This window comes from Lepisosteus platostomus, unplaced genomic scaffold (genome assembly GCF_059453375.1).
Source record: "Lepisosteus platostomus isolate fLepPlt1 unplaced genomic scaffold, fLepPlt1.hap1 Scaffold_30_H1, whole genome shotgun sequence".
Lineage (NCBI taxonomy): Eukaryota > Metazoa > Chordata > Actinopteri > Semionotiformes > Lepisosteidae > Lepisosteus > Lepisosteus platostomus.
In genome coordinates this window covers 1,246,798-1,263,736 of record NW_028291658.1, presented here as the reverse complement: position 1 = coordinate 1,263,736, position 16,939 = coordinate 1,246,798, and the positions used below count along the sequence as shown (strand labels likewise).

At 44.5% G+C, this 16,939-nt stretch overlaps 1 protein-coding gene, 2 non-coding genes and 1 pseudogene across 3 annotated transcripts; 2 read left to right on the top strand and 2 right to left on the bottom strand.

Annotated features, from left to right (window-relative positions):
- Positions 1 to 7,877: 7,877 nt before the first annotated feature.
- On the bottom strand, positions 7,878 to 8,027 carry LOC148635113 (U4 spliceosomal RNA; annotated as a pseudogene).
- A 647-nt stretch (positions 8,028 to 8,674) lies between these two features.
- Positions 8,675 to 8,746, top strand: trnag-ucc (transfer RNA glycine (anticodon UCC)). The gene has a single exon. It is a non-coding gene; the product is annotated as a tRNA-Gly (tRNA).
- Positions 8,747 to 10,806: 2,060 nt separating this feature from the next.
- On the bottom strand, positions 10,807 to 10,879 carry trnar-ccu (transfer RNA arginine (anticodon CCU)). Its single transcript has one exon. It is a non-coding gene; the product is annotated as a tRNA-Arg (tRNA).
- Positions 10,880 to 11,602: 723 nt separating this feature from the next.
- LOC148635110 (uncharacterized) lies at positions 11,603 to 15,888 on the top strand. The gene is made up of 4 exons (XM_088623621.1): positions 11,603 to 11,612; positions 13,646 to 13,711; positions 14,238 to 15,330; positions 15,822 to 15,888. Exons 1-4 carry the CDS (start codon positions 11,603 to 11,605, stop codon positions 15,886 to 15,888), a joined length of 1,236 nt encoding a protein of 411 aa, XP_088479747.1.
- Positions 15,889 to 16,939: the final 1,051 nt, after the last annotated feature.

The following is a 16,939-nucleotide window of genomic DNA, read 5'->3' as shown; positions in this document are numbered from 1 at the left end:
CTTATGCCCTTTTTTATTTCATTTCTCTATTAGTTGATTCTAGAATCTCTACAATGGAGTTGAAAACATCAGTTTTATAGCAGACAATATGACATTATTTATAGTCCAATTAGAAATTTATTACCCTGTTTTTAACATAATAACAAATTAAAATTGATTAAAACTAAGTTTGGAACACCAGGGAACATAAAAAATGATTTTTAGGAAAACCATGAGGTTCTCTGTGTCCGATGCCTGCAAGGGGAGAAAGCTAGAATCCTTTGATTTTTCAAAATTTGAAAATAAACATCATACAGATGCAGCCATTCAAAATGCGCGGGCGATACGGCATTATTTTGCGGTACGCTGTCCGCAGTCTACCGCAAGCTACCGGTAAATACCGCGAGTTACCGTAAATTCTCCTATAATACGACAAGCAAAATAATAGTATCCGGAATTTCCGCAAGGTGGAGCTAATAAAGCTCAACCTCTCATGTTTGAGCTGTGGCCATCAAAGTCTTTAACGAAGATATTACTAATAGTATTAATAATGAATGACCTTGGACAAGCTGTAAGTGTAAACTCAAAGTATTGCCCTGGTCAACATTATTTTTTTCACTGACCTTCTTTGTAAAAGTAACACCACAGCATTTCGCAATCACGCATTTGTTTCCAATCATGCAAAGTACAGTAATTTTTGAGAATCGATTCACCATGCCTTTCACATGCTCATAAAAGAGATTGATTTAGGAACATAAACATATTACCGTATGAAAATTGTACTGTATACAGTATGTATATGTATATTTAATGTCTTAACTGTGCCCGTTTAAGTATTGAATATTCATATCTAATTTTACCACTGAAGGGAAATAGTAGCTGAGCATAAAAAGAATAGGAGCATACTGCAACGCGTGTGAATGCCATAAACGATATTAATTTTGGAACATAAACATACAGTATATGGCTGGTCTTGGTACTTCAAAGAAAACATACACGAAACATGGTTTCATTATGACCAGAATCGGTCTTGAGATATTTTTAACTTGATTTACAGTATTTGAGAGGTATGTCTTAACAACGATACTACAGTGCGTAAATACTGCTCACGTATATGTTTCTAGGTTTATATTATGCATTTCATACGGTCAAATTACTTTTGAGCAACTAATAAGAAGCGCGAAACGGTATGCGTTTTAGTTTCGTTTTGTGCTGGGACCCGTGGATTGATTAGAGATATCAAGTACATACAAGTCATTTTTTAAATGTTGTAGTTCGTCTTGAAAAAATGTTACGAGTACATCATCTATCAACAATTACACAGGTTCTGTTTCCATATTGCAGATTTTGGTTACGTAATATTATTTTCTAGATTTCACGTTGTGAATATATGATTTGGGCAAACAGAGCCGCAAAGAAGTACATTATAGGTTGTTGGTTTTTTTTTGCAGTTTTATCTAGAACAAGCGATGCTTAAACCTTTGTCTGATTCTTGTGAAACTATCCACACGACAGTTACAGTACCTAGGAGTTGACTTCAGTGATGTCACTGATGGGATGTTTCTAAAAATCCATCCTCTGTAAAACGTCTTCTCTAGTTGTCCTGCATATGTATTCGCTAATGAAGCTGTGTGTTCTGAGCCTGGATCTCTACATTTCTGTATGAACCAGCTTAGAGGGCTAAAGACAGCTTGTGTTTAAATTGAGTGTAAGGCAATTTATGCTTCTAAAGTCATGGTCAGCATTTATTATTGTACTGTGCTGTAAACTTGTTCTGTGCCTAGTCACATTATTTTATAGCGTTTTTATAGTGTTATCAAATCCGGTGGCGCTGTGTGTTAGTTTCCTGACTCCCATGTCACATGGTCTGTGATTGAATCCCATGGAACTATGACTTTATTTTTTAACAAACATTTCTTTGAAAAAATGAAACGTTTCCCTTGGTCAGAGATTAAATAAAACCTCACTCGCACCAAACAAATGTATATTTCTAAATATCACAACATGATCGAATTTAAGTATTTTTAATAACAATGAATAGTCACCTATGCGTTACAAAATAAACATTTATATTGATTTGAATCGCGTTTTGAACCAGCTACCAGTTAACACTGTACTTCCTACTTTGAAAATACCTATGAAACCGGTTTAATTCATCACAGCCAGCACTCCGGCAGAGAGGGGGTTGTACTCGTAAAGTAGAAGCAGGCGAGATTTCCAGCGAAAGACACCCCCCCCCCCCATACTATTCAAATTGTATCACAGCATTGTAATTACACATTGTAATTGTATTACACATTGTACACATGCTTAAAAGAGAAGAGAGAAAACGCAAGCCTTCTTCAGGTGTGAGGGTCTTCTGCTCAGAATGAAACACTAAAATGTAATGTAGGCTCTGAATGGGTTCAATTATGATTTGGGCTTGATTAAGGTCGCTGCCTTTCATCTAAAACCCTACTTGAATCCTTCTAAACTAAAAATCAGTGTTAGTGAGTTCTAAATAAAGAGGTATCCAGGTAACAGTGAAACGGGCGGACAGTCTGGGTGAGATCGCCCGTTTTCCATGTAAATAGTTCCCTGGTTCCGCACCCCTTGGTGTTTCTCTCGCTCTCTCTCGGGTCACCTGATCATTAGCTCGAAAGATTTCAGTGCTTTGTGTATATTCTAATGGTAGTGGGGGCAGGGTGTGTGGGAACAGGTTTGGTTGAAATTGCATTGGAGATCTATGTTCTTCACACCTGAAACATTTTCTCTGAAAGCATTTTCTTCGCAGTTTAGCCGATCTTGTAACAGCATGTTACAGTTTACTATTATTAACCATATTAATTAATGGCTTAATGCCATTTTTTGACCAGGCACGAATATTCTTAAGTCCATATCTTCGCAAGGGAATCAGTGCGAATTGCTATACTAAATGACCGCAGGCACTTTCCACCCCCTCTGCCAGCAGGAACATTCCTATTCTTAGCTCAGCAGCTCATTACAAACCGGGTTTTTTTACACAGCGATACAGCTTTGTGTTGTGAATCTGTTTTTCCGTGTTTACAAAGAAAGTGGAATACAGTGATACTACCTGCTATACAGATACATATGTTTAGATATTTAGACCCTTAAATTAATATCATTATTAATAATAATGATTATAATGATAATAATGATAATCGGCCAGTGAAAGCTCTGTTGTCCTTCACATCAATGCCTGGAACATTTTACCGAACCCAGGATTTTACAGAGAGGGAGGAGGCGCGGAGCTCAGCAGTACAGAACGAACATTCTGCTGCCTGGAGCGCTTATGGCAGCAATCGCGTCTGCATTTATAACTTAGTTTTTAAAATTAATCAAGCAATATGAAGCATCTATTTTTACTTTTAAGTCCCTTACTTATCATTAAGCACAGCTTTCTCACCACTTAGACTACTTTTTGATACCATCCTTAGTCAAACCAGAAACGTGTTGTTCTGTCTAATGACATTACAAGTGGAAAGATTACAGATTTTAAACGTCTTTAATTTTGTTACGTTATACATTTTAGAAACGTTTCATCCATACAAACACCACAAAACTATTTTCGATTGTATTTCTGAATAGTATGTTACACTTAGTTCACTGTTTTAAATACATCTAATTAAGAAAGTTAGGTGTTAGCATAAACTATTAGCAATCAATAATATTAAATTTAGCACTGTAATAAGCTGTTGCACTTTCCCCCGCATCTTGTAAAAATATATTTTCATTGTTCAAATATACATTAAGTGTGACTATCATATAATAAGTTAAATACAAAACTAAAGAAAAAATAAGGTTAAATATAATTCAAAATATTTTGCTAACAATGTTAACTGTTTATGAATAATAAAATGTATTAACTAAGGAGTAAGATGGCACAGTTGTTAGTATGTTTTTTGTTTTGTTTCTTTTTCATAAATACAACAGTAGTACCTGCTGTCTCAGTGGCTTTCAAAATTAAATTATGCATGCAAACCTGTGAACTAGAAAGATAACTAAGATATCCATCCATTTATAATGGTGGCGAAGTGGTTAGCATTGCTATCTTGCAGCATTGGGGTCCTAGGTTCAATTCCTGCCATCCTGTGTGTGTGGGGTTTACATGTTCTCTCTGGGTTACATGGTTTTTCTCCATATGTGTGATATGACTCCCTCTCGCACTCCAAAACATACTGGTAAGTTAATTGGTTTATGGGAAAACTGGCCCTGGTGTGTGTGTTTGTGTCTGTCTGTCCTGTGATGGACTGGCGCTATGTCCAGGGTGTATTCGGCCTTGTGTCCGTTGCTTACTGGGATAGGCTCCAAATCCTCTGTACTGGATAAAGAGATTAGAAATGGATGGAAGTAAAGGCACTGTGTGGATGGAACTATACACAGTGTTAGAAACCCACTACGAAATGGCAGCATCTCACTGAGAATAAAATATTTTATAGTGCTGGCTTAAGGAAACAGCCTTTCCACCTCTCTTGCACATCAGTATCCATACCTAGTTATTTAAACAAATTGCCTCTAATTATAAACATCTTAATATGCTGGCTCTGTGGATCCGCATCAGCTATGTTTGCCCATTCCTTCAATTCATGTGCATCCAACACACAGTTCAATGCCAGCAACTACACATAATCTAAAATACAATCCTTATTTCAGTATCTATGTAAACATATAGTCTGTAAACTTCATCATCTTCATCAAAAGTATGCCTAACCCCATTAGGAAGTGTTCTTGTTATAAGTGTATTCCTCAGCTTTCCCCAAATTATCTTCTTCTTACCAACATCTCTAGTCTTTTATCCTGCAATAACTCAGCCAACACTTAAATCTCCAAAAGCTGCTTGTGTTAATTTCTTTAAATCACAAATATCATGTGTAAATACTGGCCATGTAATTCTCTGCATTGTGGAATAATAGTTTATTTTAAAGGGAACTAGAGAAACTAAGAACTAGAGAAATCAAGAAAGGCTTTTTTTTCTAGAATTAATAAATGCACATCCTGTTCACTGGGGAAATTAAATCCACACTGAGCAATCTTCAATATGTTCAGAATATGACAGCAAGAATCCTATCAGGGATGCATTACACCTGTTTTCAAGTCCTTGCACTGGTTACCTATCAGATTTCGAGTCAACTTCAAAATCCTTATCCTCCTTATACAGTGCCTTGCGAAAGTATTCGGCCCCCTTGAACTTTTCAACCTTTTGCCACATTTCAGGCTTCAAACATAAAGATATAAATTTTTTATTTTATGTGAAGAATCACCAACAAGTGGGACACAATTGTGAAGTGGAACGAAATCTATTGGATTTTTGAAACTTTTTTAACTAATAAAAAAATGAAAAGTGGGGCGTGCAAAATTATTCGGCCCCTTTACTTTCAGTGCAGCAAACTCACTCCAGAAGTTCAGCGAGGATCTCTGAATGATCCAATGTTGTCCTAAATGACTGATGGTGATAAATAGAATCCACCTGTGTGTAATCAAGTCTCTGTATAAATGCACCTGCTCTGTGATAGTCTCAAGGTTCTGTTGAAAGCGCAGAGAGCATCATGAAGACCAAGGAACACACCAGGCAGGTCCGTAATACTGTTGTGGAGAAGTTTAAAGCCGGATTTGGATACAAAAAGATTTCCCAAGCTTCAAACATCCCAAGGAGCACTGTGCAAGCGATCATCTTGAAATGGAAGGAGTATCAGACCACTGCAAATCTACCAAGACCTGGCCGTCCCTCTAAACTTTCAGCTCAGACAAGGAGAAGACTGATCAGAGATGCAGCCAAGAGGCCCATGATCACTCTGGATGAACTGCAGAGAACTACAGCTGAGGTGGGAGAGTCTGTCCATAGGACAACAATCAGTCTTACACTGCACAAATCTGGCCTTTATGGAAGAGTGGCAAGAAGAAAGCCATTTCTCAAAGATATCCATAAAAAGTCTCGTCTAAAGTTTGCCACAAGCCACCTGGGAGACACCCCAAACATGTGGAAGAAGGTGCTCTGGTCAGATGAAACCAAAATCGAACTTTTTGCCCACAATGCAAAACGATATGTTTGGCGTAAAAGCAACACAGCTCATCACCCTCAACACACCATCCCCACTGTCAAACATGGTGGTGGCAGCATCATGGTTTGGGCCTGCTTTTCTTCAGCAGGGACAGGGAAGATGGTTAAAATTGAGGGGAAGATGGATGCAGCCAAATACAGGACCATTCTGGATGAAAACCTGTTGGAGTCTGCAAAAGACCTGAAACTGGGACGGAGATTTATCTTCCAACAAGACAATGATCCCAAACATACAGCAAAATCTACAAAGGAATGGTTCACAAATAAACTTATCCAGGTGTTTGAATGGCCAAGTCAAAGTCCAGACCTGAATCCAATCGAGAATCTGTGGAAAGAGCTGAAAACTGCTGTTCACAAACGCTCTCCATCCAACCTCACTGAGCTCGAGCTGTTTTGCAAGGAAGAATGGGCAAGAATTTCAGTCTCTCGATGTGCAAAACTGATAGACATACCCCAAGCGACTTGCAGCTGTAATCGCAGCAAAAGGTGGCTCTACAAAGTATTAACGCAAGGGGGCCGAATAATTTTGCACGCCCCACTTTTCATTTTTTTATTAGTTAAAAAAGTTTCAAAAATCCAATAGATTTCGTTCCACTTCACAATTGTGTCCCACTTGTTGGTGATTCTTCACATAAAATAAAAAATTTATATCTTTATGTTTGAAGCCTGAAATGTGGCAAAAGGTTGAAAAGTTCAAGGGGGCCGAATACTTTCGCAAGGCACTGTATACTGTCCTACAACTGTTATTATTGATCTCCGAATTATTGTACTTGACATGACTTCATTCAGCCTTTCCTGAACGTCTATGACAGGCAGAGAGAGTGCTGTTTCTGGTGCGATCTTTTGCAGCTGACATTTCACTGTTTTAAACGAACAAGAAATTAGATTGCTCATAAATCGCTTATTCTATATAAACACAGCGTAATTGCCCTCCGAAAATCCTCTTTTTCTTGTTCGTTTTAGAGACCTTGATCGAAACTGATTTTAGATGTCAGAAAGGATTTATTTTCTCTGTATTTCCTACATTGCTTTGTCGAGATTTTAACTTTATATCTAACTTTATATCTAGGCTCAGATTTCAACTATAAATCGTACAGTAATAAATAGCAGTAAATACTGATGTTTTGCGCCCTCTTACCACAAAAATATATATGTTTTGTAGCTGGGATGAACTTTATTTCGTACGCGTAGCTACTGCGATTCGGACACGGACGGTTAAACATGGCGGCAAATCAGACACCCAGAGAGGGGGGGGGCATCTTCTCGCCTCCATAACTAAAATGCCAAATAGGAGTGGCTTAAGCGACATACACAGTTGTGTAACTGACAGTTTGAGGTAGCTTATCATGTAAATTTCGCTTTGTTGCTGATAGGTTAAGCTTTCGAAACTCTGCCCCAAAGTCATGAGACTGATTTTTCGCCCTGTTTCGTTGGTTAAACGCAATGATCACAAGCACCACCATGGTAACTGGGATGTGTAGTTTTTAATTCCGTTTGAATTATAACTGTACGTACTGTCTTCATATTTGGCCAGTGCTTTAAAGAGAAGGCGCGCCAAAGAATTTCGGTGCCGTCGTAGTAAAATATGATCATTTGTGACACAGGCAAATAAGTGTCTGCTACAATATGATTGCTACATATCTGCATTTGTTGGTTTTTAAGGAGTAAGAGTGCAGGGGGCTTAAACCTGCGATCCAGTGTGTTGAAGTATTTCACAACACTACCCCTAGCACATCTGGAAATAAATCCTCATAATGATTATTGCCCTGGGCATGTACCAAAAAATCAGTGAGCATATATATATATATATCGCTGTGTTGAAGCTAGAGACACAGAATAAGTGCAAGCACATCCTAAATACAGTGTTCCTGCACCTTTGACCTCTTCGAGAATGTACGAGAATACCGGGGTATTGGGAAAAGCTTTCAACTAGCAATAATCGCGCCTCGGCTAAACCTCACAGGCTACGATACTGCCACTGCGCAAAGCTGACGGTTGCCAGGCAACCGCGGGGATCCTATGGAAATCGTTATCAATCGTCTCATGGCATGTCGTTGCTGTAACGCTTCATATTTGTCGTCTTCTTCTTCTAGCTTGAGGTTTTGAAGAATTTCATGACAGACAAGGGCTCCGTCGGGAACAAAGGCCGTTGTGAGAAAACCGTTGCTTATTTTCAGCAGCAGAAATACAACCCTTTAAATACAAGATGACAGAACAATGACGAAGGGCATGCCGGGAGGAACTGCAGTACAGAGGAAAGGGGACGGGCACGTACAGTTCACATTCAAGCCACAAGTACTCTTCTCGGATGTTGCACAAACAAATCCTAACGTCTTGAAAGCATTGCAGCATGTTTGTGTCCCACTTCCCGTGGCTGCAGGACGACTGACACGAACGGACAAACACAATCTGTGGCGTTTAGCGTGACATAGTCTTGCAGGCATCGTGCTGTCTCACTGCAATACTATACCGCTGGAGGAAATAGTCCATCTGGCCATGAAACTCATTTGAACGTCTAGCTACAGCAACTAACAATATCATGATTTATTCAGGATGTGTGGAATCAGCACGTCCCAGAGACAGCTTCCGAAATCGTGAGCATTCTCTGGTGGTGTCCTGCAGGGCTCCGGTTGGCATGCGTTGGTGGTATAGTGGTGAGCATAGCTGCCTTCCAAGCAGTTGACCCGGGTTTGATTCCTGGCCAACGCAGTGGTGAGTGTTTTCAAATGCTGTCACGAGCCTTGGATTGTGACTAGCGAAGCCTTTTGAAAGAGCTAAAGCACTGCAAAACGGAATTGAAGGAGAATCTTACAGGGGATTCTGAGCGGTGTCTGCATACACGCAGTCCGATACGGGTGCTGAAAGCTTGAGCTACTCTCAATGTCATGCTGCCTTTCCCCGGAGTAAATCTGTTACATTGAAAGAATGCTTCTCGCAGGTTCAAAAAGGGACCCTTGTTAATTGGAGAAATCAATGATTTCGAATGAATTCTGTATGCGTTAAAAGACAGCTATACACAGAAAAAATGCAGGACACTGCTCATGATGTTTCCAGAGCCGAAACACAGTGCGTTTTACCAAGCCATTTGACAAAGCCCGCCCACTGAAAACTGCAGCAGATCGTGTAAAGGCGTTCAACTTTGAAACTACTGCACGCACAGGAAGCAGAATAAATTCCTCTTTTCAAACTGTCAAAGGTTTGCTTTGCGAACGCTGCAGGACATCGCACAATCTCTTTTGAACGGGGACAAACGATTTCTTATGGGGCGCAGTAAGTACAGACGTTTAAAAAGCTCCACTCATGCCGACGATGCAGCATGAAGAAGCGCAACCTAACATTTGCATTCCTAGCACTGTTGCAACCTAGCACTATTGCATTCCCCACATCAGTAGCTAAGAGAATATCATTTACGACTCTTGTTAATGCAGTTTCAGAAACCAGACTGAAATTTCTCAAGAATATTATTTGAATCCAGATACGATTGACGTTGGGCAACAACTATTCTCTCAAGACTTTTAGATTGAAATGGGGCCTTTGAGACAGGCCTGTAGTTGTTAAGAACTTGTGGATCCAAATTTGACTTCTTAAGGAGCGGTCTAACAACCGCTACCTTAAATTGATCAGGTACAACACCTGACGCAAGCGATGCATTCATCATACTAATTATAGGTCCTGCCAGTCCTTTGAGGGGAATCTTTGACTAGCTGAGTGGGGATGGGATCTAGCGAACAGGTGGTTGACTTTGTCTTACGTCTGTGTTCATGAGTCCACCATAAGAAGAAATCTGAACAGGAGTGGTGATCATGCGAGGTCACCACGGAGGAAACCACTGCTCTCCCCCAAAAAAAACCCACCACTGCCCCTCTCAAGTTTGCTAAAGACCACATGGATGTCCCACAGCAACTCCTGGAACAATGTTCTGTGGACAGATGTGACAAAAGTTGAACTTGTTGGTAAATGTGCACAGCGTTATGTTTGGAGATAACAAAACACTGCATACCAACTCCAAAACCTCATCCCACCTGGGAAGCATGGCGGAAGCTGTACGGCTTGCAATCATCGAGGGACCGATGAATTCCAAGATGTATCAGGAAATTCTACAGCAGAATGTCAGGGTGTCTGCCTGTGATCTAAAACTCGAAAGACGCTGGGTCATGCAACATGACAAAAACAAAGGAGTACATCAACAACAGAGTGGCTGAAACAGAAGAAATTCCGTATTTTGGGATGGCCAAGTAAGAGTCCTGACCCCAATCCCATTGCAGTGCTGTGGCGTGATCTGAAGCAGGCCGTTCAGCACAAGACATCCCAAAAATATACATGAACTGAAACAGTTTTGCATAGACGAATAGGCCAAAATACCTCCTAACCGCTGCTCAGGTCTGACCAGCCGCTACAGAAAGTGGGGGTTGAGGTTTTTGTCATAAAGGAGGTTCCACTAGCTCCTTAATATAAGGGTTCACGTACTTTTTCCATCAATGACCTTGATTGTTTAAACCATTTGGTCAATAAAGAAACAGCAATGTCAAATGTTGGGCGTGTGTTGTTTGTTAAATCAGACTCTCTTTATTAATTATTATGACTTAGATAAAGATAAGATCACATGTTAGGAGCCATTCATGCAGAAATCCACATCATTCCAAAGGGCTGTTTACAAAAGTTTTTCTCCCAACTCTATGTGAGAGAAAAGCAGAGACGCTCACTGAGTAAGGTGGGGTTGCAGCTTTGCAAATTGCAAGGACATTTGTACGCTCAAAATGGGACAGGAGCACCCCAGATGGGACTTGAACCCACAATCCCTGGCTTAGGAGGCCAGTGCCTTATCCATTAGGCCACTGGGGCACACTGGGTGGGGTCGATCACGCTGATGAAGAGCCAGTTTTGTTTTCCTTTGCTTTTTCAAAGGGATCCCCAAAATTAGGGAAGTTAGGCAGCAGAAGGTTTACTGTGACCTGAGAAGGACCGGCATCCAATCACGGTGGTACACACACACACGCTCTCACTCATCTGAGCTACACGGCTATCTCAGGATGATCTCAGGTGCGCCGAGCTGGTACTGAACTGATCGATGGCGAATTGTCTCTCAGACAGGCTTTTCGCCTCTGAGCTCCCTGACTGACAGTGATCAGCTAGGTAGTGAAACAGTCAGCTGCTTCTAAGCCTTAAACAGCTGCATCTCGGCGCTTCCACGGAGAGATGATTTGAAAGCCGAACAAGTCACCTCTGAGCTCCCTGACTTTAGGGTACGGTGTTCCCTGAAGGGCTCTCAAACCCCGCATTTCAGATGCCTAGCTGTATTGCTGATGTGTTGCACCTCAGAATCACTTTTAAACCTTACCTCTGGTATCTTTAATCCCTATTGCTCAACGCATGGTGAAAGTATTGCATAAATGTTTCTGAAAATGAGCAATGGGCACCTGAGAGTCTCATTTGCCTGTTTCACAAATGATCATATTTGACTAGAGATTCTGTTTGGGATTCAGTTGTGCATTCTGACAGCAATCCCTTTCAAAAAACGATACATTCTGGATGAGATCAAAGGTGCAGGAACACTGTATTTAGGATATGTTTGCAGGTATTCTGTCTCTCTAGCTTCAACACAGTGATATATATATATATGCTCACTAATTTTTTGGTACATTTCCAGGGCAATAATCATTATGAGGATTTATTTCCAGATGTGCTAGGGGTAGTGTTGTGAAATACTTCAACACACTGGATCGCAGGTTTAAGCCCCCTGCACTCTTACTCCTTAAAAACCAACAAATGCAGATATGTAGCAATCATATTGTAGCAGACACTCATTTGCCTGTTTCACAAATGATCATATTTTACTAGAGATTCTGTCTGGGATACGGATGTGCATTCTGACAGCAATCTCTTTCAAAAAATGATTTTATCTTATCGCGGCTTTGCCCTTCTTGCCTCTTTGGACAATATCTCCATCTTGTGGTCGTTGTTGGTAATCTCTAGACAATATCTCCATCTTGTGGTTGTTGTTGGTAATGTCTTCTTATGCCCTTTTATAATTTCAATTCTCTATTAGTTGATTCTAGAATAGAGTTGAAAACATCAGTTTTATAGCAGACAATATGACATTATTTATAGTCCAATTAGAAATTTATTACCCTGTTTTTAACATAATAACAAATTAAAATTGATTAAAACTAAGTTTGGAACACCAGGGAACATAAAAAAATGATTTTTAGGAAAACCATGAGGTTCTCTGTGTCCGAAGCCTGCAAGGGGAGAAAGCTAGAATCCTTTGATTTTTCAAAATTTGAAAATAAACATCATATAACAACAGCTTTCATTCCTAGGAGTGAAAAACAACCATTTTTGAAGACATATTAGTTTCTAAAACACTACAATAAAGTTAAAAACATCCGTTTTATATTACATTATTTTTTGTGAAATTAGTCATTTTTTGCACTATTTTTAATAAAATCTCTAATTAAAAGTGATTAAAATTAAGTTTGGAACAACAAGGAACACAAAAAAAAAGATTTTAAGGAAAAAAATGATGTCTTCTGTGCCAGGTGCCTGCAAGGGGAGAAAGCTAGAATCCTACCCAGGCTCCTGGAGCTCTGTCCTGGCTAAAGGAGGGTGAATCCATCCCCTTCAAAGCTCCATGAAAAAATGATATTTTTAAATTTGAAAAAAAAAAACATTATTGAACAACATCTCTTGGTCCACAGAGTGCAAAAATCCAACTTTGAAAAAAATCCATTGACTGGTCCCTGAATCCTGAAGTTTCTTTGCATGATATCGGGCTTGCAACCACTTTCTGGAAAATGATGAAAAATGCCAAAAATGAAAAAAAAGTTATCAATTCTAGAGCCTAAGAGGAAAACAAGACAAAGGTATATCTCCAAATAATTTTATGTGCTTCAGAAGAGCCCAGGAAAGTTTTTTGCATACATGAAACCACGCCCGTTTGCACGTAAGAGGACATGGTTGCACACACGACTGCATGAAAGCACGCGTGCATGCGAAGTCATCGTGTTGAGCATTTGAAAAGCCGCACCACGCCGCACTTGAAATAGCTCTTACATTAGTGGTAGACGCAGGAATCGCCTTTTTATTTACGCTCTTACCAACGCGATGGAAAGCAAAACAAAGCAAAGCAGAGCAGAGCAAAACAAAACGAACAAACGAAAACCCTCACGTCCCGCACTTGCATATAACGCCGTTACGTGCCCAAGCGGTATTGTACGTCATCCTAACACTGCACCCCGGGGCGTACGGTATATGGGAAAGAGCACACGCCACGAATCGTCTCGAATCACTCCCTACAGCTGTAAGGCGCCTTGAAGCGTGCACCCCCAACATTCTTCTTTGCGCATCTGTGAAAGGTAAACTCTTGAGCAAACTCTGAACCAGCTCTAAGGAAACTAATCCGATTAGACTTTACTTTGACTCATCTTTTTACGTTCAGTGCTGGACTGCTCAAACTCCAGCTAGGGTTAGGGTTAGCATTCCAATGCTACTTAGACACTTTGTTTACGCTCAGTGCTGGATTTTGGGAACTTCAGGACGACTGGGAATTTTCTGCTATCTGTCCATTCTGTTTTGTTTTGGAGACTCTTGGCTGCCTATGTGGTACAGTGCAGCGTGAAGGAAACATTTTCCAAAACTGTGTCAGCTCAAAAGTTGTAAGAAAACCTCTCCAGCTGCTTTAACTCTCTTCATTTTTGTCATTTAATGTAACACTCGATGTATAACTGGAGCCTCACATATGCAAATAGTGAGGCTCCAGTTGGACACACAGTTCGACACCAGAGAATGCTCACGATTTCGGAAGCTGTCTCCGGGACGTGCTGATTCCACACATCCTGAATAAATCATGATATTGTAATGCCCTCGCCTGGTGGTGAGGAGGAAGCGCCCCCAGGCGCTCGTAGTACCGCTGGGCATGCTGGGAGTGGTAGCCGGGGAGAGTCTGAGGGTCAGCACGATGACCAGCGGCTGACCCTACCTGTGTAAATAATGTCCTAGTGATTCTAGTGCCCTGTGTAGTCCTGTAAAAGTGTAGTGTGTTGTTAGGTAATTACCACCCTAACTATGTGTACGTGTTCCGTCAGTCTCCTCATGTGTGTGTAGATCCTGTGTTTGGTTTTGTGTGGTTGTAAATGAATAAAGCTAATGCTTGTTTATTAATCGCGTCTCCACTCGTTCTTGTTCTGTAAAGAACCTGTAAACGCTACATTGGTGTCAGAAGCGGGCAGAATGGACAATTTGTGGCAGACAGTACCCGATTCTATTAAGCGCCGTTTGACGCTGGAAGAAGCAAAACCCATCGGCAGCGCACAGAGGGAGCCTGAGCAACTCCTGGGTGCGACAGGTGGCCACAGCCCTTACCAGGGCTATTCAATAGTGGTTCCGCCGGTAGAATTGGGGCGACCGGCCGCTACTCCTGGTCAGCGAGCACCCCAGATAGAGGATACTCTCCCTGCCGGAGCCGATCAGCAATTCCCACACCCATCGGCGCGGGTGAGACCAGGTCGCTACAATGGGGAAGCGCCGTGGGAAATCTACGAGGCGCAGTTCCAGCTCGCGGCCCGGACGAATTGCTGGAGCCAGGCGGAGATGGTCGGCCACCTGGCGGCGGCGCTGGAAGGAGCGGCCTGCCAGGCGCTCTTGGACGTCCCGGAGGAGGACAGAGGCGAATACACGGCGCTGGCGGCGGCTCTCCAGCTGCGCTTCGGTGTGGAGGAGGCGCCGGACTTGATGCGGGAGAGGCTGGCCCTGCGGCGGCGCCAACCAGGAGAGCGACTGGGCCCGGTTGCCGCTGATGTCGCGTTCCTCGCCCGCCGAGGATACCCAACTTTCCCCCGGGAGGCGCAGCGGGAGATGGCTCTCCAGGCCTTTCTCAAGGCCCTCTCACCCGAGGAGCTGCGGCGCCACGTGCAGCTGGCCGTGCCAACATCGCTGGAGCAGGCCTTGGCCCTTGCTACACGGGCTGAGGCCGTGTTCGGGGTGGCTGGAAGCACCAGCAGACGCAGTGCGACAGAGGGATCCAGCGAGGGGGAAGAGGAGCCAGCCCGGGCAGCGACCCCCGCGGAACAGCCCCGCACGCTGATTTGCAACCGCTGCGGGAAGAGGGGACACCGAGCCCGGTTCTGCCGGGCACCCGAACCTCGCACTCCTCGATCGGCGTCGGGAAACGGGAACGGGGCGGCTCAGCGTGGGGAAGGCCGCCCCTCGAACACCTCAACCCCCGCTCCGGAGAGCGCTGTTAAGACTGGCGCCCCTCACGCCACCGTGGGGCGAGTCGGCTGTAGCCGGGGCCTGTACCTCCACTGCAAAATCGAGGACCAACCCTGCCTGGCCCTACTCGACACCGGTTCATCGATAACCCTACTCCGGCCGGGCGTCTTCCCCGACACCGAGGGCACCAACCCCCCAGGATGGGAGGCCTCCAGCCTGCGGTTGAGGACCGTGACGGGACAGCTCGCTGCAGTCCGGGGGAATCAGGTGCTTGCCTTCCGTCTAGGTGCAGCGACGGTGCGCCACCCCTGCTACCTCGCACCCATCCAGGAGGACTGCATTCTGGGGCTGGACGTACTGCAGCGAGTGGGGGCCAGGTTGGACTTGGACCGGCAGGAGTTGGTGTGGCAGGGGGAGCGACTGCACCTGGTGGAGGGCAGGCCCGGCGAAGGCCGAGGGACGCGGGCTTGCCGGAGCTGGGAGAAAAAGAGGCAGTGGCGGCGGCGGCAGTCGCCGGGGCAGACCAGGCCAATGAGCCGGGGAGCGAGCGTGCCGGATCCTGCTCCCGAGTCAGCCGGGGGGCCAGGCAAAGCAGCGGCGGCGGGGGCCGAGCGTTGCGTGGAAGCGAGGCGCACCGTTGAGGATCTCTACCAGCGGAGCTGCGAGGGCCTCGATCAGGACCTGCGGCAGCGGCTCCAGGAGCTACTCGCCCAGAACGAAGACCTCTTTGCGGCGAGAGATGAGGACTGCATCCGCACTGCCCTGGTCCAACACGAGATCAACACCGGCGACGCTCGGCCCATCCGCATCCCACCTGGACGCATGATTCACGCCAAGCGGACCGCCGCCGAGGAAAAGATCCGGGAGATGGCCGCAGCGGGGGTGATTGAGCCCTCCGCGAGCCCGTGGTCGGCGCCAGCTGTACTGGTCAAAAAAAAAGACGGCTCGTGGAGGTTCTGCGTCAACTACCGCAAGCTGAACGAGGTCACCCGGAAAGATTCCTACCCCCTGCCGAGGATAGATGACGCCCTAGACTACATCACTGGGTCGACCTGGTTCAGCTCCCTGGACCTCCGCTACTGGCAGGTACCGCTTGCTCCCGATGCTCGCCCGAAGACGGCCTTTTCTATCGGCCAGGGCCTCTGGCAGTTTACTGTCATGCCTTTTGGCCTGTGCAATGCCCTGGCGACGTTCGAGAGGCTGATGGAGAGAGTGCTGGTATCTGTCCTGCGGAACCAGTGTGTGCTGTACCTGGACGATCTGCTGGTTCATGCCCGGGGCTTCGACCAGGCCTTGACAAACCTCCAGGCGGTGCTGGCCTGCATCCGTCGTGCTGGCCTGAGGCTCAACCCCCGCAAGTGCGAGCTCCTTCCTGGGACATGTTGTTGGACCACGAGGGGTGGCTACGGACCCAGGTAAGGTCGCTGCAGTGAGGGGCTGGCCGACTCTACGCACCGTCACGGAGCTCCGCAGCTTTCTGGGGCTGGCCTCGTACTATCGGAGGTTCGTCCGGGACTTTGCCAGCATCGCTGCCCCGCTGCACCGCCTCACCGACAAGGGCCACCGTTTTGACTGGGACTCGGGCTGTGAGACTGCCTTCGGCCGGTTGCGTGAAGCTCTGGTGGGGGCCCCCGTGCTGGCCTACCCCGACCCGCGGTTGCCGTATGTTCTCGACACCGACGCGAGTGACTC